Raw genomic sequence first — 26,101 nt, 5'->3', positions numbered from 1 at the left:
ACCTATTGCTTTCCCAAAAGGCTGCAGGGACTTCAAGAAGAGCAAGAAGTTGTAACCTAAGGTCCTCTAAGATATGCACTCTGACACGATTATGCCTTTCGTTTGATGCAGCAGGATCTTGGTGAAAAGACTTTAAGGCTGAAAAATGTGGAGCAGCTTTGGAAAGTTAAGTACTCCAACAGAAGATCATGGGTATTCCTGGTTGTACTAGAACAAAACAGTCTTGCATCATTGATGCAGCTACAGACCACAATGGATAGATGGATACACATTGACTTTGCCAGGCTGCACTCGCATTTTGTTTGCATCATGTCCCCTGAAGTGCCTGAAGTTTTCACCAACTGTTCATTATGTCTCGTTAACAAGATAAAGAGCTGCATGCCAAGCTAGATGTGAAGCTGGGAAAACAGAAGACCCTGATTGATTCAATGAAACTATCAGCACTGCGTGGGGCGCATTAGCGCAGGGTAAGTGGTTGTGACAGCTCCCGTGTTATCTGCACCCAACAGGAAGTGACAGTTCTACCATGCGCCCATAAAGCAGGCATCTGATTGTCTACTGCAATTACATGACTGAAGAAAAACAGGAAGGGGAAAAAAGTTATGCGATGGTAACGCATCCACATGCAATTAATAGCTTTACTTTAGAATAGCGAGAAGCAAATTTAGGTGGAAATCCTCCACTTGAGGCAGTGTAATTGTCAAAAACATTTGTGAGTTTGCAAATTAATGTCTTGGAGGCAAAAGCGTTTTAGAGATGCAGCTATGCATATTATCATGGAATGAGGTATTCTGAACTAAACATTAACATCAAAGGCATGTCACTCTTACTTAGTGATTGAAATATGCAATGGTTGAGAAAAGAGAGTCGAGTGTTGCCTTTGTATTACCCTCTTACTTATGTAGAATAGGTCTTGCAATAAGACTGAAGGATCGCAGGTGTGGGTCTGTGCACAGGGTCTTCAAGATGCTCCTTGCTCACTTCATCAATCACAGAAGGCGTCTGATTTTAAAGGTGCTAAAGTACATGTGTGTGACCCCAGGCACCGTGATGGCACCTCAACACTGACACGGATGACAGAATTTTCCAGAAATAGACTCTCTGCTGCACGGAACCCTGTCCCAGCTGCACAAAATGCACTCCTGAGAAGGATATGTGAGCCTTGTGCACCATGTGTGTGTTGAGACTTTCATTTAAGGGGTTATGGATTTGGCTTGAGGGTATCAAAGGTTTAGGAGGTTTTGGGGGTGGGTGGGGGTGGGCGGGAGTTAAAGACATGAAAATGTCCTCGTGGATCTCGAGAGATTATGGGCCAAGCATGGAAGGTGCACAGGCACCTATAATAACTGTTCTTTAGGGCACCCCCTAGAACTATTTCGTTTCTGTGAGATCTGGCACTTTTACCGAGGATCGATTACCATGCTAAATTTGGGATCTGTCTTTCTGTGCCCTTCTATCAGCTCTAAGGCACTAAGGTCCTGATCTAGTATATTGTAGCATACTAATGAGCACAGGAGAGAAGTGGCCCAACCCTAATAATTTTGGGGCCAATGAAGTTTAGTGATGGCCCAGGTAGAACTTGAACAAATTTGAAGGTAAGAAAGACAAATTAGTTAAAGTGTTTTTTCCTAAACATGGTTTCTGTCATTTTGACCAAGTTGTGAGATATTCGCAGTTCAGGAGCAGGGCCCAATGTTGGTAAAGAAAGAAACACATATTATTGCTTGGTGTAAAATGTTTCCTATCTTTCCCTGGTCTTTTGTTGATTAAATCTGCTTATTACACTACAAGCTGCTTTTGTACTTATTTATTTATGGAAGTTACACAAATTGCCTGCCATGTCTGTTGTGTAGCCTGTTGTGTAGCCTCTCTATCACAGTCTATCTAGGTTGGGGGAAAGTTGTTAACTGAATATTCACTTGAGCATTATGGTGGACTGCTTCTCACTGTTCTCACTGTTAGCTCAGAATTAAGGTTAATTTTTAAATGCTTGCTACAGATGCAAAAATGCTGAAAATCAAACTTGCTCCAAAGTTTTTTGTGAGAGACAAAATTTTCTGAGTCAGAGTGTAAACATGATTAACACAACATGAGACCATACTTTTTTTTTTCTTTTTTTTTATGTGCAAAACTTTTATACGAGAATTTTGACCAGTGAAAGAAAAGGGCAAAAAAAAACAAGATTGTAAATATTTATTCACACAACTATTTTCTTTTCCACGTTTTAAGTGAACTGTGGTTCACAACTGAATGTGCCAACAAATTTGTGGGAAAAACAAATGAGACAAATGTGTACAAAGTTTCGGGAATGTAATCCCATTTTATCTTCTGCATGCAGACCTCTGTCTTTTAGAAATCATTTGGGTGTAAAAAATAGTATCACAAGTAGACTTAATACATTTTAATGTATGTAACTTGTTGCCCCATTTGCATAATTTCTGCTGTTCCAACTTGAACAAAACAAGAGTGCAAAGTGATAACAGCGCTCATTTTACAGTCAAAAAAAAAAAAAAAAAAAAACAGTTGAGATTGCACCTCTTCCCTGTTATCTTCACAAACAAGTGGGTATCTTATCTCATCTATACATCACCTCCTCTGGTTGCCCCCATTGCCCCACAGGTCTTGCCAGGGAACTTTAGTAAGACCTCCTGTGTTAATGTCTTCTGATAGGATGTCTCGGGGGTGCTGTGAGAAGTGATACTAAAAGTAATTCCAACTGAAATGGCACGACAAAGAGAATACTTTTTATGAGCTCCTCAAAGCTCCAGAGGCATGAGGCTGATAGACTAGAGTCCAGCCTGCAGTTGTTTATTCGGGTTCATGTGTCAGGGGCAGTGCAGTGCCCTCAGCTACCCTCCTAATGGCCACTGGTCAGAAAACACTCAGATAACATCTCATTAGCATATCTTCGGTTCAAATCTGCATATTTGTCACACCGGTTGTGAATTTTTAATTTGTTCTTCATTATAATGCAGGTTTTAATTCGTCCTGACTAATTTATTTAAACCTGGAGTGAAATTAAGAGTTTTTCTCAAAGCTACAAATTACTTTTTTCTTATATTTCTGTAACGGACACAGAAATGCAAAAATCATGTAGATTTGACAAATCAAATTAACATTGCTGATATTATTAAAGTTGTAAAGTAAAATATGGATTTTACCACTTACTGTAATTAATATAACGTCAGAGCATATATAATAAAGATACATGTAATTTCTTTTCATTTCAGTATGATCATCATATCTTTATATTTATATCTATCATTTTATTGGCTTCCTTTCATCTCTAGATATTAGTATGAAGAACGCACATTTTTGCTGATACTTCAGATCAGTGATAAAGAGTCATACTGTGTATCTACAGATCAGCATATGAGCTGTCCAGAACATCTTCCCATCTCCGTGTAAAATGTTTTCAATGGGAATACAGCATCCACAGCAGCGGCTGGCAGTCAGACGGCCCGTCTCTAATGGATTAACCTTGACAGGACATGCTTATGAACCAGAAATGTACCTTTTAGTCCTGCATGACTGTGTCCCTGCAGCGCGGCCTTCACTGCTCACTGGCTGCGTGTATGTCTGCAGGCATGAGGCTGTGGCTGTTAGTGCTCTGAACATACATCCGCCAAATACAAGCTCCGACCAATCAAACCCCTTCCCTTCACACAACATTCAATAACAAGACTACCTGAAGACCGGACAAACTAGACATTAACACTCTAATTATTTGTAGTTTGCTATGATTTAAAAACAACAACTCTAGGGTATATTTCTAGTGACTACAATAACTGTTGGCTAATTAGCACGTTTTAAGCAGGCTAAACATTTGTTATACAGACAAATCGTACAAGTGAGGTCATATGAATTAGCCAACTTGTAAAATACATACGAATTGGTTGTAAGACTGTGTTGTTCTAACACTTTAATGTAACCCATACAGTTACTTTTTGGAGTAAGTGCACAAATTGTAAATTAAAGTACATCTGGAGTTTTTCAGAGAGATTTGGAAGTGGCCTTTATGCTGCTACATGTTTTTTCTCTGCTACAAACCGACATCACAGGGAGCTCCACTGTGGTTTAAGTGTGACTCGCGCTTGCCGTGACTACAGGTGCATTTCGTCATGACAGAATTTAAGAATATATCATTGCAAAGGGGTCATATCTCAGAAAACGTTTAAAACATTTTTATTCCTTATAGTGAAACAAACTCAAACCCTAGATTATGGCAACATGTTCTGCAACATTCCCAATTCAAAAAAATACATTTACATATATCTCAATATACTGATTCAACCTTTTGTTATTCCTTTCTTCTCCCTTTTACATGTTAGCTTCGAGATGTGCTTCTTTTTACGATAAAAATTGACAAAATATTTAAAAAATGGGTATTTATTAGGCCTTTAATTTTAAAGGTTGATCAGTAGGACATCCATTTATGATTTTAATAAATATTGTAGCATTGTAGCGTTATATTGAACATTAGACAGGGTTGAACATAGTATATGCCATTCTTTGCACTAAATGGTATAAATATTTTATTATTATTATTTTTCTTCTGCTTTGCAACTACATGTCGACGAACCATCATTAGAGTATTAGTAGATTGTCTGCTTGTATTCTAACACTTTATTTTATTGGGTCCACAAAATACTCATTACCAGAAACTTTGCAAGTATATGTCAACTTATTCTACTAGCCCTAAACCTACCCTAACAGGCTACTCTGAGAAATAGTAGACACATTTAATGAGAACACATTTAATGTTGCAATTTAATGAGAATTAGTCAACATGTATTTACAAAGTTACTTATATTTAGTGGAATGTGGACTATCAAAGTAAAATATAACCAAACATATTAGCTGTGCATAAATTCTTGTTGTGGCTACTGTATGTTATTCATATCAGTACTGAGGGGTGGGCACACGTAGTTGTCTTTAATTGCCATATTATGACATTAGTTACATCTGATTTTAGAAACACCAACAGTGCCTTGAGAAATGTGCAGCGCTGTAGGGTTCAGGAGAGGAAGTGTTCACTTTCCACTCATAGGAAGACCTGTGGGCCGTCTGGATCCATGACTGAAGATGCTTCATCCTGTTCAGCCCTTCAGTTATTCAGCTCAAGGGAATCATATCCTACGATGAGCCATCATCCGCTTGTTAGAGACTCACTTGTAGAGCTTCATTTTTCAGGCTATATTTAAGCGCACATGACAAACTGCTGATTCTTGGCCCTTTGAAAAACACATACGCTCGAGGCTGGCGTGAAATCGACATTTGCACCCATCTGCAGGGCGTGAGGATGCGGGACAAAGCTGCCGTTATTGTGCTGTGGCGTAATCTCTTGTTCTCCTCATCACTCTCCTTAACTCCCCTCATCATCGCCACAGTTGTTATTAGGCTGCTCTCCTCAACGCTTCCATTGCTGAGCTTAAAGTGTTTGAACTGGAAGTGCTGTGGCCCCCGAGGGCCCGAACTGCTCCATAATCAAAGATATTTGGGATGAGTTTGCTGTGGGTGGAAAGGTTATAGCTGTATTTTATGGCGCTAACTTGACGCACCAGCACAATGAAGCTACTGTCACCCAGCTTTGAGACACAGCCAAGATGTGCATAACTGCAATATTCCTGTTTACTGATTGATTTTATTTTATGATTTTCATTTCTTCGCCTCTTATCTTGTGACTGACCTACCAGGACTCCACAGCCACAGCCGCACACATGTGACATTCTCTTTAGTGCTTGGTAACATGGCCCTTGACTTAATGTGGTATGTTATTGTCTTTAATATAATTTCATGGAGTGTTTCTCTGTAAATAAACAGATGATTTGGGTCTGAAATGTATGAAAGGACAAAGAGCGGTGTGATAACTCACCCAAACAAAACCGTAATCTGTCTCTCTAGTTTTTTGTGAATGAAGGCAGAGAGTTTCACAAGAAATTCATACACAATATACTTACAGTGCTTCCGCAATTATTTGAAAGGCAATTAAATATGAGCAAAATGGGCTGTGATAAAAAATATTAATTGGCCATAAAATATGATTTGTGTGTTTGTAATCATGGAAAACCATTTAGAATTTTCATTTAGAATGACATTCAAGTGTGTATTTCTAAAAATGCAACTTTAATTGAAGCAAAATTATTTAAGATGTATATTAATGATGCCATCCGTAGAAATTCTCCTATCAAATCCTAAAATCAAATAATTTAATTATATTCCCATTAATATCATACATTTCCACAGGAGTGATTAGGAACACAAGGGGAAACCCATGATCTTCAGTTTCGCTTGACACAAATATGAAGCACACATGGGTCAAATTTCTATAGTCTTTTATCACTATGGGAAAACCCCCAGAACACAGTAATGATGTGTGACAAAATGTTGGTGAGCCGCACAAAACAGGAGTTGGCTATACTGAAATCACTAAACAACTGTAAAATGTCCTTTTGAATACTGAGATTTGTCATCATTGTCCTCACACACATTAATTGCATAATTTAATTGGCTACTTAAGGATTATAGCTAAATAACTGCAGACACTAGATGGGTTTACATAACCATAACTTGTTTCCAAGAGTTATAATAAAAAGCCTTTGTTGATATTTTTTAGCACAGTATCACATAAATACTGATCATATTTAATGTGATGCAATTATATTTGAAAATATACAAACTGGTCTCACCTCAAAACATTTAATAGAATGTCATGGATTATTTATTATTTGTATTATTTTTGTATAATAATGAAATTGGGGCTGAAAAAAATTAATGTTTTAGGGTTAGTTTGCAAGACTCCTAATGACACAACACAAAAATCTATCTGACCGGGATAGTTATTTAAATAAATCTTGCCATTCAATCCCCTTCAGATTTCCCTCAAGAGGTTTTTTGGTATCAAGAGGTTCGAGGGTTTTTGCCAAAGCATTGATAACATATCCTGAAGATGTGCGAGTATGTATTTACTTTTGTTTACAATTTTGTGTTTTGTTAAGTTGGAAAAGAAAGTGATTTTGCTTTGTGTGCAGTGATTGTATCAGGTCAAGGGCTGAAGTTGTGTTCTCACTTAAACTTGTGTGTCTATAGTTTTCTGTAATACAATGTTTAATTTTGCTATCTCTGCCTCTATGAAGTGACGTAAATTGTTACATTGCTATATTCAGGTGCTGGTAAATTCCTATATATTATTTAGTTCCAGTTGCATCAAGTGTGTAGAATTAAATAAAACATTTTGAAGGTGTATCTTCTGTTGGAATCAGCGTATCAATTTATTAAGCGCATCTCATACTTTTACATTCAGAGATGAAAATTAGGTCACTATGTGCACTATGCACATAATAAGAATAATTATAACAATAAACATATAAGTTATATACTTATAAGTTATATATTATAATAATAATAAATATAAACACATTTCCCAGGTGACTGTGTAGAGCGATGGGTAATGATTGTAAACCACTACGCGCGCTAGCTCATACTGATATGAATGTTTGCCTTTCTATCAACTGAACATGTGTATGCGGTATTTTTTTTACCATTTCATCGTGTTATATATATTTTAATTTATAAGCAGAGAAGGCAACCGCGAATTAAAGCACTTTATAGTGGCCCCTGTTGAGTATGTGGGGACACATCGCTTCCATCTTTCCAGATCTGTGAGTTAATTTGACAGCTCACGGGGTGTTGTGGAGTCTCCTCTGTGAGACAGGTACCCTAGGGCGAGCCAGCTGGATTGTGGATGCTTACAGATTTGGCTGCAGCTTCCTGCTGGGTGTCATCTGTCTGCGCGCTCTGCCGCTGCATGGCTAGATTTTTTTTTTCCCCCGTCCTCCTGACATCATGTGGCTGAGCAGTTTGTGCCTGGCAGGGTTTGTCTTTCCAGGTCTGCCATCAAACTCAGCCAGCGAGGTCCTAATCCGGTACGGCACCGCTCCCAACGCCGGCACCCCTGGGCACCCCCGGCATCCTGTGCGGGAAACCGTAGGCCGCTAAAACTTCCACAAGCGTCAGAGGAGATCGCTGTACTCCTACACGCGCTTGCGGAGGGGAGGAGAGAGGTGGTGGAGGGGGGGCCGCTGCCAGCGGACTTGTTTTGCTCACACACGGAGAATGTCCCCACTTCCACCGCTGGCCTGTCACTTCGATTGCGCGCTTCCACAGGTTCGGGCATCTCTCCGCCTGTTGCCGGCAGTTTGACTCGGACACCGACGCAAATCCGCAGGGGGAAGTGACAGCGACGAGTCCGTGCATACTCACGCGCCCATCCGTATTCTCTGGCCCTCAGATCTGCAGCGAACATTAATTGCGAAAGACACAACGATTCCACCCAAAGAGCTTTACAGTTTAGCATCGCCAGACAGGCCTGACAGGGTTGCCGGGGTTTCCAGAAAAGCACATGATGATAAGTGCATATGTTGATTCTCAGACTACAGGAGGGGTCCGGTGGACTCCGTTCAGCCCCTGAGAGAACGCACAGACAAACTCCGACACCGGCCGTGACGGGCTGTTTTCCTCTCTGTGCTGCCGGACTCTCAGGGGGTAAAACGGTACCAGGATTGGTGACCTGCTCTTTTGCCCAGGGTTGGATCTGACTGACGGAGAGAGAGGCAGAGCTAGAGAGTTGGGCAGGTTGGTCAGCCCCAGGATGAGAGCTCTCGCCAGGGCTTCGGGTCACGAGAGATCCTCCACCTGTTCCGTGCCACCACCAGCCTGCCGAGTCCCTGCAGCCACCTCCGCGGCGAGAAAAGCAAGATAAAAGACAGCGAGAGCTAGTAAACAGGAGAATGAGAGAAGAGGGAGAGAGAGAAAGCCATTCACTGTAAAATAATGATACCCATTGGGTAATGTGAGCTCCGTGGCCTGAGATGGCAAGGAGGGAGAAATGTATGTGTGTGTGTGTGTTTGCGGTTGACCCTGGTGGGTATGTTTTGTAAAGCTTATCTCAGACCTCCCACTAAACACTTTGTGTTCACTAACCGCTCCAGGAGTCAAGAGCTCATCTACAGTCCAAACAAGACCTGAACATTATTACATTTTTGTGAAAGCCAATAAAATAACTTGTAAAATATTTGTCATGTTTACATAATATTAAATATTGATTTAATTAAACCTGAGTGTAAGTTGCCTGGATAGACTAAAAAATTTAAAGCAAGACGCAGGCAAAACCACTTTTTTTTTGCGGACTGGTCACTTTTAAGATTTTGGGCTATTTTGTTTTCTTTCAGATTAACAAAAGAAAATATCCGAATAAAGGCCATTTTCTTAAAATGAGCAAATATTAATTTCACAAGCACTTATCGATCAATTAATCAATCAGTCGAACGCTTATAATTGAAATAGCACTGAACAGTTTCAAATAGGAGAACACAATGACAGGGATGTATAATGACGAGATTTAACGATTTGTTTTTAAATGCAGAAACGGTCTCTGTAATCAAATCGACGATAATTTCTATAGTGCCCCAACTAAGCTAGCCGGAGGAAGGAATCAAAACCCCATCCATACAGAATGGAAAAAAAAAAACAGGCGAATGGAAAAAGACACCAGGCTCAGTTGGGGCCAACTTATACCAAACATTCCAGTATTAATATCATTTAGATTTTGAAGGTGCATTTTTACATTTTTTATGTATATATTTAAGAAAAGTATGCTTATATATATATATGTGTGTGTGTGTGATATAAATTATACATGTAAATATTTTTAAAGACATACTGTATGTGTGCGTATTCATGCATACATAATAAATGTACACAGTGTATTAGTAAATATACACAATGTTTATTTTGGATGTGATTAATATAAATAACTAAAATAGCTGTTAACACAGCTAAGTCGGTTTTACATTTTTCATCATTTAATGCAAATTGCGTACATCGTTTTGTCGTAACACTACGCTCAAATTTTTCTAATCCAAGGTTCAAGCTTTCAAAACATTAGCACAGACATCTACGATAAAGCTGCGCTCTCAAATGCTTGTGGCATGCTGTCAGATGGCATCATATTAAGCTGGGTTTGTAATACAGCGCAGAAAATGCAATTTACATTCTTCACACAATTATGATTTTGCTGTGCGTAAAAAAAGTGTCCTCAGTCAAAAAACAGTTTTAGAGATCTTGAAGAAGGACTTGGGGAAAGTTCGAGAGAAGATGATTTAAGATCAGTAAAGAAAAGGGGTGAAAAAAGGTAGGTTGCAAGTAAGTAAGTTGATGTTTTTGGAGAACTATTGAGGTAATCAAGTAAGGAAGTGTACATTTTAATCATTTTACCAATCTTTGTATTCCCCATGACCTTTACATTGCTAGTGCCATCTACTAGAGTTGCAACAAGAATAATTTGGACTACAGTATACGGTTGAAATCAGAATACAACACCACTGCTGAAAAAGATTTGTGTAATAAAATTTTTGACTCAAACCCGTATTGCTGTTGAGATATAAGCTCTGTAACAACTAGCCCCACTGCAAACATTTAATTTGGGGGGCATTTTTTCTTCCTTCAAATGATACTTTTATTCAGCAAGGATACATTAATTTGATCAAAAGAGACAGTGAAGAAAAAGTGTAAAGAAACTAAATTCTTAGTATTGGCTGCTGAAAATTCATCTTTGCTATCACATTTCATTTTAAACTATATTCAAATTGAAAACTGCTATTTTTAATAGTTTAACAATAACATTACTGATGTTATCTTTAAATACCATTTTTAAAAATCCTACATAACCACAAACCTTTGAACTTAAATACTATTTACAATCTACATCGGTGGCGTTGCGTTCTGAATAAGAACGTATTTTATTTTAGAACACATTATGTTTAAAAAGTTTTAAAATAACAATTGATAAATACAATGTAATTTATCAAAAGTATTATTTCGAAAATGCAATTTTAATACCAAAGAGTAATTTAATTTTAAATCAAAGCATGCCTAGAGATGGCTTTCTGCATCACTGAGCAAAGAAAAACATGTCTTCATTAGGAACAAATAGAGTTAAGCTTTCATAACTTTTCAGCATATATTTTCCTTGCCGCGTAAAATGACATATTATTTTATTAAACCTTATGTTCTATTTGTTGTCTGGGAATAATTAACAGCCCGACTCATTGATGATTAAGTTTAATTGTTATCACTTTTCCTGATCCTAATCGGATTTTTCTAAACAAGATTGTAACGTTGTTTATTCATCTAACATCCTCCAATGGAAATGTTATATACACACACATATAACAACAGATTCTGTGGGACCCCAAACAGTCTCTGCAATTGTAAATGTAGAGATCACGTATGTGCGCCGACGCTGGTTTCATGAACTCCAATAGAGATGATGATGTTCAGAGACACATTCTCATTACAGCAATAACAGTCCAGTCCTCTTCTCACACTCAGCATACTGAACCAACATATACTATTTATAGGCTCATTAAAAAGAGAATATCATATCCCTATGATTTTCTGTTTCTTATTTCTACTGTTCTCTTTTTTTTTGCTACTAAAGGTTTATATATATATATATATATATATATATATATATATATATATATATATATATATATATATATATATATAACACAATGTTTATAAAATAATTACACAAGTTCATTAAAAATATTTTGTAATTTTTAGAATGTCAGTATGTATTTTAAGTAAAAGGTAGAATCAGTATCATGGGATTCAGATGTATAAGACTTTTCTGAAGAGAGTTGTGAAGTTTAAAACATGCATAAGTGTGCATAAATAGGTAACACTGTTCAGTAACTATAAACTTACAATGAATTCACAGAATTTATTAACCATTGACTGAAGTTAATAAATGGTATGTGAGCTCATTTTATCTACTGTGGTTAAATAGTGATAAAAAAGAAACACGTTTCACTCGGATACTGCTAGTAAATTTAGCAAATAAATACAAAGGAATGGCAAGTATCGGTATGAATTATACATAAAATGTAGTATATACATACTCCAATTTCTTTCAATTTTTAACTCTGAAGCTGTTTTTTTAACAGCTGTGTAGGTGTGTGTGTGAGTGTGTGTGTGTGTGTGTATGAGAGAGAGAGAGAGAGTGGCTGTGTGTGTGTGTGTGTGTGTGTGTGAGTGTGTGTGTGTGTGTGTATGAGAGAGAGAGAGTGGCTGTGTGTGTGTGTGTGTGTGTGTGTGTGTGTGTGTGTGTGTGTGTGTGTGTGTGTGTGTGTGTGTGAAATAATGATAAATAGTGTTCTTTAGTTCTTCATGGTTTAGCTACCAGGTCACACAGTGTCTATCTCCATCTGAGCTCGTGAACAATTCTTATAGCTAAAGTAATGCTTTGTCTCCATCTAGTGCGTACCTTTGTGATTGTGTGATTTTATTAAAATATTTAATAGTAGATAAATAGTGTCATATTTTTGTCATATTCAGCTTTTAAAATGTGAGTTACTAGGAACCCAATTAATGATCATACAACTCACGATGGACATTTGATGTTCTTATATGCACCGATGAATTGATTAACAGCAAGTATGTTCAGCATGCATGTACAGGGACAGAAAGAACAGCTGCTCAATTTCACAAAACTAGTATGTACTTACAGAATACTCGGCTTGACAAGGCCGGAATGTATCACTTGTATTTAAGGCAATAGTACAAAGACACATAATGTAAGAAACAAACCCTGGAAGAAGTAATATGTTCTGATGAATTATCCCACACCCTGCATTGTAAAATAGAAAGCAGTCCAGACTGATTGATCACAGGCCAGCGCTGCAGGGAGAAATCAGATACTTTGTGTGGGAATTGGATGAAGGTCTGGTTTTATTATATAACCTTTTATTCTGACACTTGCTATTAAAATGAATAAATAAAATGTTGTAATAAAGTGCATGGCTGTGTCAGAATTCCCATACGTTCAGAGTGTGCATTGAAGTCAGTGAACTTCTGAACTCGTGTGCCTTCTGCCGTACCATAGTCTCTTTTAGCAACTGTTAGCCATAAGCAAATCTCTGCATTTAATCTCAGATGTTTAATACCTATCATGTTGAGTCGTAATTTTAATCAAAAGTATAATGATTAAATAAAATAGCATAACGATAAATATTATTATAAATGTTATTTAGTTTTGATAGCTGTTTATTATTAATAACTTATACTACTATTTAATGCTAGATTTATTATTATGCTAATTATTCAAAAATGTAATAAAAAATTGCATACACGTTATTAATAATAAACAGCTATCAACGCAGATTATTTATACAGATGTACTACTAACATTTCCATTCATTATTATTATTATTATTATTATTGTTGTTGTTGTTGTTGTTGTTGTTGTTGTTACTTTTTGATACTGTAAAGAAGTAGTTTACCAAGAAAATTAATTAAAATATTAAATTTACCCTTGATGTTGCTGTTATTTTACATACACTGAAAGTCAGAGTTGTTTCTCTCTCCATGTTCTTCAAAATGACATCTTTTGTGTTCTATGGAAGAAAGGAAAGTCATGAGCTATTAATTAAAGAAAATTTGCACCTATAATGTGCAATGAATGTATTAATTATTATTATTATTATTATTATTATTATTATTATTATTATTGTCATTATTTTTAAATTCACTGGTTTTCTCGAAATTTTTATTTCATGGACCTCAAAAAGACTTACTGAACTTGAAGGGACTTTTGTTTGATGTAACTTTTATTTTGAAGTTCACTTTGGGGCTTTTATTTTGGCGTTATTTTCTATTATTGTTTGCACGTGATTCGATGGAGAACGTGACACACTTCTATTTGTAAAATAGAAGAAACATTTCATAAAAGAAATAATTCAATTTACCCCGTTACATTTCTCAAAAATTAGACGTTGAAGGAAGCAAACAGTTGGCAGAGCAATTAATATAATCTTGTAAGGCTGTCAGATTATTTCGTGATGATGGAGAAGATTGTAAAAGGTAGGTTATGTTAATTTTATTATGTTTTACACATTTTATACGTCTTTCAGTGCAGTTAATACAGCTAAAGTATTTATGTGTAATACTGTTTACATTAACTGTTAGCCGTTTTCAGTGCTTATTCGTGTCAGCTTCCTGCTTCCTACTGTACCAAAAAATATCGATTTAGTTAGCCAATGAGTTATTGAAGAAAACTGAACAGAATTGAGCTGAATAACGACAGTGTTGTTATATGATGGACAAAAAATGCTGCTGACTGCACTCCAAAATCGTTAGTAATAGTTTCTTGACCTTTTTTAACTGCAAGTTGCTTCAACTAATGATTGTTCAAGTAGACAAAATATCACCCAACATAAACCATAAATCTAATAATGCAAGTATATATATATATATATATATATATATATATATATATATATATATATATATATATATATATATATATATATTGTTTGTTTATTGTGATTTTTCATTTAACTTCTCCATATTTTTTCACAGATGTTGGTGATATTCAATCCAGACTGATTGATCACAGGCCAGTCTTGCAGGGAGAAATTAGATACTTCATCAGGGAGTTTGAGGTTGTTACATAACTATAACTGATAATTACTTTTTAAATTATCAAAGCATAATGTATGGGTGCATTTAAATAACTACACAAACTATGTATGCAGTTTTACTGAAGAACTGTTGACGCAGTGTGTTTTTTTAGATATACAATTGTTTTGCTAGTAGAAATACAATCCTGGACATAGTACTGTACATCCAACATGATGGCATTTTACTTGTATGTTCTTTGACCCATGACATACTGACAACGACTACATTTACACTACATTTGTTTCTGTTCCCTCAGGAGAAGCGTGCTTTCAGAGAATGCCGTCTACTTGAAAATCTGAACAAGATGACATCCGACACAAATGAACACGATCTGCCGCGGTGCACTGAGAGTATGCATGAGAAACTATGTGACGCTCTCACACGACGTAAGTCTCATCAAACAGCAAAGAGTGGGATGAAGTGTCTGTCACAACACTAATGAATTTTGTTAGTAAAGTTCAAAATAAATCTGTTTTAATAGTTGTCTTTTTGATGAACATTTTCTGAAAATTTACTTAGGCCGTCCAAGATTTAGATTAGTTTCTCAAAAAAGATTTAGCATTGCATCATTTGCTCACCAGTGGATCCTTTGCAGTGAATGGGTGCCATCGGAATGAGAGTTCAAACAGCCGATGAAACATGAATTAGCTTGATTGATTATTTTTATTTTTACTTAAGCTGTGTGTTTGCGATATTCATTTAATAAATTTATGGCCATAAAAATGCTTCCTCCAGTGAAAAAGTCTATGCATCACACATTTCTCTTCTGCATCAGATGAACTTGTCACTGATGAATATTATGAATTATGGACTTTATACTGTTTCAAAAGGGTTTTTTTCTGCATTTGTTGATTTTTAGGTAATTCAAGATATTAAAAAGCGAGATATTGATGTGAATATTGTATATTTCTATTTGTAGTTGAAGCAGCAAATCATATGGCACAGAGGATCCAGCAGAGGGAGCTAGAGGCTGAACAGGTACATGAGGAGAATAAAACCCCACAACATTGTAGAGCAGAAAGTTAGATCTGTACTACAGCACATCGACACACTACTTTTACTAATTCTCCAATATATAGATTTTTTTATATGCTTTGAATAACGTGCACTGCGTTTTCTTGATCTTACATTTTTAAGCTTTACTGTTTGTTTGGTCGGACTGCTAAAGGTTAAGACACTAACTAAACATGTAAAGTTCAAAATGCTATTATTATATTTATTTATGAAACTAGATATAAATGATTTCATTCAGTTCTATACAAATCAGTTAAGTAATTATATCATTTCTATATTTTGTTCAAGTATATTGAAACATCATGGAATTAAAGACCCAATTAAATACTCTCAAAATGACTTCATATGATCCCTGAAAGGATTAATTTATTTTTAATTTATTCGGTTTCGTATATTTTTGTCGCATTCCTAAATTCTAAGACTGTAATAGCTCTCCACTATCTCTGCAAACAGATTAATAAAATAACATTATATGGAAATGTTGTGTTTTTAGATTGCACTTTCAATAAAACTGTAAAAGGTGATTTAATGCATGTTTAGGCTGGAAGTTTCACAATTGGTAGTTTCACAAATTTATCTCACAATTCTGATGTTTCTCTCATAATTGTGAGCTGTATAGGGAAAAAAGTCAGATTTGCAAGATAAAAAGTAGCAATTACCATTTTTATTCGGTGGCGGAATAGGCTTCCATACTAATGAAACAAATGTACTTACTGAATTAAACAGTATTATGGGGTCATTTGATTCTACAGTATGAAACATTTATCTTCGTCTAAAGCATACTGTTTTTATAAAAGAAAAAGCGATGTAAATTGCATAGTATGCAATAGGTGGTCAAAAACATACCGATTTTCCTGGTCAATTTTTTAAACGGATTATTATAAAAGCTAATGATAAGTGATTTGCATGTTGTGTATTGATGTGTGTGTGTTCAGAACACACATCTGCAGGTGTGTGCGGAGAGGCGGAAGCAGGACTGGGAGGAATTCTTGAAGGAGCAGTCTCAGCTGAAGGAAGAGGTGAATGAGGAGCATGCTAAAGCTGTGGGCCGACTCAGTGCTCAGTACAGTGAGATGAAAAAAGACCTGGCCAAACACAGCAGCTTCTGAACCATTATTAATGAGTTCATGAATTTTCCATTACGTTGATGATGTCAAGGATGGCATTAAAGAAATACTTTATGCAAAATGAAAATTCTGTCATCATTGTCATCACAAACACGCTTAATTTTATGCAAACTACAAGTGTACATTCAACTGGACAATATGTTAATGTTTTAAGAATCTTCATACTGTTATTAATGTATTTTATGCTTTTACTTTTATACAGTGACTTAATAACTCTGTCTGCTAAGCTTGAATGTTCCAATGTTCAGGTTGGATTTCTTTGAATTCCTCTGTGTCCGTGTTGATTTTACAGGAGAGCGGAAAGTTAATCAAATATTATATTTACTTCTATTTAATGTATTAGTAAGTACAAAGAGTTCAAGCCTGTAACATTGAATTAAGAGTCTTTCAATGTGTGTGTTACATTCATGAGATCTTTCAGACTGTAAAAACATATGTGCCTCTCACATCCTTTATGTTCACATCTAATCATAGTCATTGTCCACATCAATTAAAATCTGTAAATACATTCTCATACGATTTTTTTTTTCCTTGCATGTGTTTGTTATGTCTCTTAAATGCATCTGAATGTGTTTAAGGCAGTCTGTGCACCTGCTTTAGATGGAAAGATCTTGGCTAGAAATCGGTCCTCTCTCCTTACATCTACCTGTGTTTTCCATACAATAGTAAAGTCAGACAGTTCATTCAGTGAATCTGGGCTGTTTTCGGCACAGTTGGAGGGACCGAACTGTCAATTCTCCACACGCTATGTCCTGAGCATTTAAACACTGCTAATGTTGCAACAAAATCTGTTTACTGTTAGTCTGTGTGGATGCATTAGTGGAAGATATTATTGCATTGAGATGCTGTTGGTCATGCTGTGGCTTTTCCAGCTTCTTTCATGTTAACCAAAATAAAATGTAGCTTGCTTCCAGTCTGCCAACACTGAAGAATCAATAACGGTAACATTTTATTTTGATAGTCCGCTTTAGACATTCTACGAACTATTTTTGCAAATACATGTCAGCTAGCAGTCACTGGAGTCTTGGTAGATTGTCTGCTTAATATATTCCAACACTTTATTTTGATGGATTCCCAACAACCAAAATACTGATTACTAGAAACTCTGCAAGTATGTGACAACTTATTCTACTAACCCTGAACCTACCCCAACAGTCTACTCTGTTAGTAGACATGCAGTTGCAAATGAATGAGAATTAGTTGATGTGTAGTTACAAAGTTACTTATAGTTAAAACAATGTCTAATGTGGACAATCAAAATGAAGTCTAACCTCAATAAAACATTTAAGCAAAACATTTGTCCATATATATATATATATATATATATATATATTATATTTTTATATATATATTTATATTTTTTTTTTTTTTGCATGACTGTGCATTATGTATATATAAATACAAACACGATGCTTGTATATTTTAAATAAAAAAATGTGTTTATGTATCAAATATATGTATAATATAAATGTATATACATATATATGAGCATTTATATATATGTAATACATATACACAGTACCAATGCATATGTAAACAAAAACTTTTATTTTGAAAGCAATTAATTGTGATCACTCATTTGAAAGTACTAAAAGGCTATATATATATATATATATATATATATATATATATATATATATATATATATGTGTGTGTGTGTGTGTGTGTGTGTGTGTGTATGTACTGGCATGATTCTGTCATTGATATTACCAAATGGGCCCAAGAATACTTACAAAAACCACTGTCGGTAAACAGTCCGGTGTGCCATCTGCAGATGCCAGCTAAAGCTCTATCATGCAAAAAGGAAGCCATATGTGAACATGTGAAGCAGAAGCGCTGTCATGTCCTGCGGGCCAAGGCTTATTTAAAATAACTTCAATGTGTTGACAGTTACAGCTAAAAACATACAGAAAACAAGTTAAACACACCTTATATAATTTTGTAACATATGTTCTAATAGCACACATTTTAACAGTGTATTTGGAGCGGAAATTATTGCTGGTTTCAATAACGGGTTTGTCTTTTTTTCTTTTTTTTTGTTTTTGCACAATAGCGACTAAAACATTTTTTCTCAAGGAATAGTGTGTTATTAGTTACATTAATGCATTTTGTGTCACTGAAGCTGAACCAAGCATGGAATACGTCAGTCTTTGGATTTGTCATCTTTCATATCCGAGGTTTCTCTCAGACCAGGGCTATAGTGTTCCCATTGGCATTTACACGTTGAGTGTGAGAGATTTGCAGAGGCAGATATTTTGAGGTTGTCTCCTCCGTGGCAAATCCGAGTCAGTCACTGGCAGCTAATGAGGAGTGACACCGCGGAAACATGGACCTGCCTCGCCAACAAGGCACCTTTCATCTGCGCCTGTTTGCTTATGCAGCTCTGCTTAAGAAAAGAAAATAGACAGAAAATCCTGAAAAGGTCAAAAAAAAAAAAAAAAAAAAAGCAGTGGATGAATAAATCCCAAGAGTGTGATTATGCCTCTTTTAGATATTTAATAGTTCTGTCAGCCAATTTAAACATCTCTATGGAAATTATGTTATTGCAAAGCAATATTTATTCTACACCATTGCCATTCTACACCATTATTTTACTCAAATTTGGCATCAAATTGAATTCGGGTTAATTTAAGGCTGCGATGGTAAAACATTGTAAGCTTTTCTAGTTATTAAAGAAAACAACAAGCAGTTTATTTCAAGGTGATGTTCTTACGATACTGTGTGTTATGGTTAGAGTTTGGTTTAGGATTAGTTGCTTATAATTGTGCATAATGTGCTTTTATTGTTCTCAATATGCAGTTTGAGTTCTACACAGGCTATAGGAGAGCCAAAATAACAGGGGTTACCATACATCAGCATTGTGCATCGATGTTAGGACTGATGTTCTTCGGAACAAAGGCTCTATCGCCTCTGCACGTTGACCCGAGAGGAAACCTCCCTCCTTTTTCAGTGGCTCGCACAGGAAGCAGCATTTGAAGCAATCATTTCCTCTCTGCCCCGCTCAAGACTGACCCTCTGTCCAAGAAGATGAGCGTGAAGTAGTTCGAAGCGCGACCGCTGGAGTTTATCAGAGCATGTCCCGCTGCACCAGCGGCACAGGAACACAAGCTTGTTTTTCGTCTACTCTCTATCAGTTTCTCAGAGTCCTTCCTGTTTTTGAGGGAGCGTGGTGATCCCTGCAGACGAGCTGAGCACCCTGCCAACATAAATTGTGTGGGGAAAGGCATTGAGAGCTTAGCAGCCAGAGGAGACTGTGGAGACAAAGTCGAGGAAATGTCTGATCACAGGAAGATGGACATTCATCCAAACAAAGGGACATCCATATACAGATACTTAGGGGATGGGTACACGCTGACCGGTCATTCACTTATGCAACCTGTGAACCTTTAACCGCACTGACCTACTGTTATGCCCTGTATGGCCTAATGCAATAAATAGATTTGCTGATTAAAAACATTATTATTTATTATTATCATCAACGTTATGTTGAAAACAGCTGAGGTTTTTCAGCTTTTTAATAAATAGAAAGTTCTGAAGAACTGAAATAGAAATCTTTTGGAACACTATAAATATCTTTATCATCGGTTTTGATCCATTTAAATCATCCTTGCTAAATAAATATATTAAATTCCCTTTTAAATACTATTTTAAATATTGATGATGATGATGATGATAATAATAATAATAATAATAATAATAATAATAATAATAATAATAATAATAATAATAATAAAATGCTCTTTGAACATCAAATCATATTAAAATGATTTCCGAGGATCATGTGATGCTGAAGACTGGAGTCATTTTAAAATATTTTAAATTAAACGCAGTTATTTTAAATAGTAAAAATATTTTACAATATTACTGCTACAGTATTATTACTGTTGTTTGGTGGATCAAATGAATGCAGGCTTGGCTGATGTGTGTGTGTTTGTGTGTATAATCATATATTTATTTCAATATTGTTCATATGTTAAAATGAGGTTTACAATAGGTTTGACAATTTTCAAGTGCCACCTATATTTTCAAATTCCAAGAGTTATAATAAAATGTGCCATGGTACATGCTATATAAAAAAAAATCTTTACAGCATCTTATCTTCCAAATCTTTTGATGTTTTGACATCTGGGATGTTCAGGTTTTGGTCTGTTAACAACAGCAAAATTTGGGAGGATGTTATATGCTTACTTTCTTAGTACTCATTCTTTGAAGGTCCATCCAGCAGGATTGGTTCATCATTGCCAGGCTAAAATCTCACAGTCTGACCCAATAAACCTACTTGTGTTCAATTGGCTCTGAAAGCTTAAAAGGGTCCTTGGCACTGCTTAGTGTGCACTGTTAACTGCTAAATTAAAAAGTGCATTCATCCTCTGTGAGAAAAGCCACCAGGACAGGGGAAAAGGGGAAAACTCAAAAGGGGAAAAAAGCATTTTTAAGTGTTATTGTTCCTGCAGTGGAGAGGGTATTAATTTAAAGAGGCTATTCATTATTAGGTATTTGAGCTTGCCATTCACTCTCCCATTGTGTCTCTCTATAGCAATAGCAATTATGAGCCTCTCCAAATGAAAACAGCAGTGAGAGGTGGGCTGCGATCAGTTTAATAACTCAGCATTACTGCACCACAGGGTTCTTGAGTGCTCAGTAAAACAGGTGCTGAAATAAATTCTTTGGCAGTGGCAAATGTTCACCTTGAGAGCAAGTGAAAGAGATAAGAGATCTTGCAGGGAATGCCCAGGCTGCCAAGGAAATTTAGGCCAACATGAAATCAAAAATGAACTTTATTTCTTGTTAACATTTTTTATTCAGATTAAAAGTACATGAGTTGTCAACCGTGACTGCATCTGTGAGAATATGCACCCACAACACTGCACTAAAATATACTTTATTGATGTGAAAGTATGTGCCTTTTTGTACTCAAAACACTTCATATTTTTCATATAGAACTGTATTATATAATGTTATTCATAAGGCTAAGGCGCAGCAATCCTCTAAGACTGTTATTTTGTAATAACATGTTGGGCCAAACCAAAATTCTGAATGTAATTTTGATATGTGGTCTCATTTGAGGGGCCTCTCTTGCGGGTCAGATTCGGTCCAGAATCTACCACATTAGCCACTTGGTTCAAAGGAAAAAGATTGAGGGTAAAGCCTGTTGCTTTCTGTTTGTCTTTAAATGCTTGTTCTCTGTGTACAAATATGTGACTGAATGGGTATTTTCACTGTCCAAAATAGAGACCACTCTCACTCTGCCAAGTCAAGAAGCGATAAGAACACAAATAACAACCTCTTTCCTCAGTCAATCACCCTAGTGAACAATGGGCAGCCAGGCTGAAGGGAATGCCTTGTCATTGTCGGCCGACCACTGCATGTTGTCGTCTCAAGGTTGTGGAATGTCTGTATCAGGAGCCAGTGAAATACCTTCAGAATTTCCCCATTTCAGCATCTCCTGTTTAGATATTTTTTGTGCCAGTGTTCCTCCACCAAATTCTCTTAACATTGCAACATTGGCATGGCAAAGAATCATTAAGTGTTGCATATGTACCATCTGTAGCAGAATAATTTCACATGTCATGTCTTGTATCTCAAATACAAATGAATACAGTGTTTGCTAATGGCCTATTATGTACCACATAACATCGCTCTTGGTCTCACTCCACTAGCTTCTTGTAGACCAGTAGCAAACAACTCCAATCCTGAAGAACCACTTTTATGAGTTTAGCTTCATCATAAACAAACATAGTAGAAAAAAAACAAAAAAATTCTTTGCTACTGTTGTACTACTTTGTATAGCACTACTTTACACAAAAGGTTGCTTCAGTTAAAATTAATAATCATTAAATAAATGTAAATTGTACAGCAATAAAAGTGTATGTATAATTTTAATTTCAGATTCTGAATGTTGACTTATAAGCACAGTTCTGGGGAGCTTTTCTGGGCATGAGTAACACATGGCCTCTGACTCCATGGTCCCTAATCTTTATTAAAAGTTTTTTACAGATTTATGTCATAAAACATAACTAAGGTTGTAAAAAATATGTTTTCGGACACTACAAATCACTTCCCAATAATGCATATGAACATTTTATTTAATATAAATATTTTGTTTGATTGTTTAAGGTAAGTGTCACAGATTCACCAGTCACACCAGCAACCTGCTCCCATTCACACTCACCTGATTACTAATTACAGACACTTGATTCTACTTACTAGCACTATATCTGTACACTCACCTCAGTCTCTTGTTGGATAGTCTCAAGGTTGAATATCTAACTCTAGTTCTACTCACTTCTCTAAATCCCTGTGGTTCTGTTTGTGAAGCTCTGCCATGGAAACACAGAGCCCTCACTCATCTGATCCTTTCAACGAGCTGGTCCAAGAACTTTAGGAATCCCCTTCAGCCTTCACCTTCAGCAACTTCATGCCACATGGCCAAACCCTCAAGCTACTCAGGTGAGGCAGCAACCTGCAGTGTATTTTTACTGCAGAGCTCTCTGTACTTTGAGTTGCAACCCCATCAGTTTGTCAACGATCAAGCAAAGATCACATTCATAATGTCTCTGCTTTCTGAAAGATGTCGGCCGAGGTGCTTTGGAATTTGTGCAGTCCTCTAGTGCACTCCCTGGATGTGTTTGTGGATCATTTTTGAGATGTGTTTGGCAAACCAACCTCTGCAATCTCATTGCACAATAAGCACTTTTGACTACGGCAAGCTGATATCTCCATTCATGACTACTGTTAGATTTTGCACCTTGGCAGCTGGCAGTGGATGGAATGAGACAGCTCTCTTGTCTGCATTTTGTTGTGGTCTCAATCCCTCGATACAAGAAATGTCTCAGTGGGATTTGAGAACATTCTACAAAAACATTTCAGATCTCTCAACACCTAAACGCTTGCCAGAATGGAAGAATGTGTCACCGTTGCCACCTCACCAAGCAACTCCCCTCCAACATCAGAGCTGATGCAAACGCATTGGTATCATCTAACAGCTACGGAAGAAGCTCGCCGGGTCACACAGGTCTCTGCTTGTATTGCGGGTCATCTTTTTGATGCTGTCCTTATGCATATGAACCAATCCTTTCAATTTAAAGTACTGGTTGATTTGGGTGCCTCCAGGAAATCATCTCCTAATTCTGCCTAGCCCAAACCCAGCTCCCAATGCTACCACTTCCATCAGATCTTGAATATCCAAGAAAAGCCACTGGCTAAGAGGTTAGTGCGTCATCACACCTCACAAATCTCTGCTCGCTGGTGGTGCTTGAGGAGATTCTCCCCCCTTTAAGTAAAGCGCTTTTTGAACTCCCAGAAAAGTATTATTATTATTATTATTATTATTATTATTATTAGCCCTGTTCAAGTTCCAGCAGTCTATAGGGTGTTCCAGGATGTGTTCCGTAAGGTCGTGACAACACATCTTCCACCACATCAGCCATTTGAGTGCACCACCAACCTGCTTGGGGTAAAGTTGCTTAAGGGACGCGTCTAACTCCTTACAATCCTAGAGCGTACTACCATTTGAGGAGGACATCCACGAGGCACTACAACAGGGGTTCATCTGTCCTTACACCTCACCAGTAGCTTCCTTTTTTTTTTTTTTTCTCTGTGGCAATAAAAGGATGGAGGCCTCTGCCCTTTTACTGATTACCGTGCATTAAATTTACCTATCCAGTCCCTCTGGTGCCATCCTCACTGGAAGAACTTTGGGGAGCCTGACTATTTGCCAAATTAAATCTATTCCGTGCCCACAATATGATCCCCATACAAAAAGGAGACAGATGTAAAACCGCCATTGTAGCACTATCCAGGCTATATGAGTACTTGGTAATGTTGTATGGCCTTTAAAACTTAAAGAAAGATCATAAACAAAACTTCTGTATCTTAAACTGAAAAATTCTATAAAACCACCATTCAGTTCCTGACCTTTATCATCACACCAGAGGGAGTGCAAATAGACCAGGACAAGGTGGAAGCTGTAAGGCGCAGGCTTATACTCGCCACAGTCAAAGAGCTGCAGTGATTCCTGGGTTTTGTTAATTTCTATTGCTGCCTTTTATTGCCCATTATAGTCAGCTTTCAGCATCACCTCTCTCCTCAAATTTAAGTCAAAGACCCTCTCCTGGACGCCTGAAGCCACCCAGGCTTTTCTGCAGCAAAGGTTCCTTTTGGACTGCTCCTTCACTAACTCATCCCAATCAAAACTTCAATTTTATGGTGGAACTGGAGACCTCCAGACTAGGAGTCAATCAATCAATCACTTTTATTTATATAGCGCTTTTAACAACACGGGTTGCATCAAAGCACAAGGAGTGGGTGTGGTATTGTCTCAATGGAAAGGTGAACCACCCTCCCACCCCCAGTACGCCATCTATATGCGTATGTCTCCTAGAAGTTGTCCCCTGCACTGTTTGGAGACACAAGCACTATGCTGAAAAATGTAACCGGTACTATACCCAGTGGAAAGCCCCTCAAAAGTGTGCCGTGCCATGCCATATCCTGCAGTGTTTAAAGGCTTGTAAACTGATTGTTGGAATTGTGTACCAGTGTCCACCATACCAGGCTTTACATCATGTCCGCCTGGTGGAAACGGAATGTTGGAATTGTGTATTGACATATATGCACCTGTGGCCCTTCAGTCTGAATTTGGTTTACTTTTTGTTTTAGGTCATAACATGACCTCCATTTATAATATCTTAGACTGGTATGGGCGCCAGAAGAATCTGAAGAAGTGAAGATTCTGACGCACAAAAGATATGTATTTGATACGAACATGTTTGAAGTCCTTGTCATTCCTTTTTACTCCTCTCACCCTGTCCTTTTCTATATAAATAAAGCAACTTGTGATCTGAGCTTCGGAAGCAAAAAAGAGAAACTTTTCTCCCGCTTGCAACCGACAGCGCAATCCTTGCAAGCTAAAATCCAAAGAACTTGTTTTATTTCGTTTGAGTTAATCCTTCCTGGTAAAGAGCTGTTTGAGTGAAATAGTCTCAACACTGATTTCTCTAAAAGTACTGCCCAGTGCTATAGACACTATCTTCTAAATGCCATGTCAAATGTAGAAATGTTAACTAATGCGTTTATGACCTTAAGGTTAGATTATTGTAATGCTTTTGGGTGGTTGTTCTGCATACAGCAGCTAGAGTCCTTACTAAAACCCAGGAAGTATGCCTAATATTAACTTGGTTCTTTCAACACTGCACTGGATCCCAATCACACATGAGATTAAATGAATGAGTGAGCTCTTATAATTACATTAATATACATTATAATACCCACAGCATTCTCAAAACTCTTTAGCACCCAAACTCTGGAACAATCCCCCTAACACTGTTTGGGAAGCAGACATACTCTGTTTAAATATAGATTTAAAGACCCATCTCTTTAACCTTGCTTACACAACACATAAGCTTCTATTTTTCAAATTCATTAAAGATCAGCAC

At 36.8% G+C, this 26,101-nt stretch overlaps 1 protein-coding gene across 1 annotated transcript; it reads left to right on the top strand.

The window, feature by feature from the left end:
• The first annotated feature begins 13,715 nt into the window (after positions 1–13,715).
• Positions 13,716–17,175, top strand: bloc1s5 (biogenesis of lysosomal organelles complex-1, subunit 5, muted). Its single transcript, XM_043225632.1, has 5 exons — positions 13,716–13,926; positions 14,425–14,507; positions 14,783–14,912; positions 15,446–15,504; positions 16,476–17,175. Exons 1-5 carry the CDS (start codon positions 13,905–13,907, stop codon positions 16,647–16,649), a joined length of 468 nt encoding a protein of 155 aa, XP_043081567.1. The 5' UTR covers positions 13,716–13,904; the 3' UTR covers positions 16,650–17,175.
• The last annotated feature ends 8,926 nt before the right edge of the window (positions 17,176–26,101 follow it).

Source organism: Puntigrus tetrazona, chromosome 24 (assembly GCF_018831695.1).
Source record: "Puntigrus tetrazona isolate hp1 chromosome 24, ASM1883169v1, whole genome shotgun sequence".
Lineage (NCBI taxonomy): Eukaryota > Metazoa > Chordata > Actinopteri > Cypriniformes > Cyprinidae > Puntigrus > Puntigrus tetrazona.
This window is presented reverse-complemented; position numbering and strand designations above follow the sequence as displayed.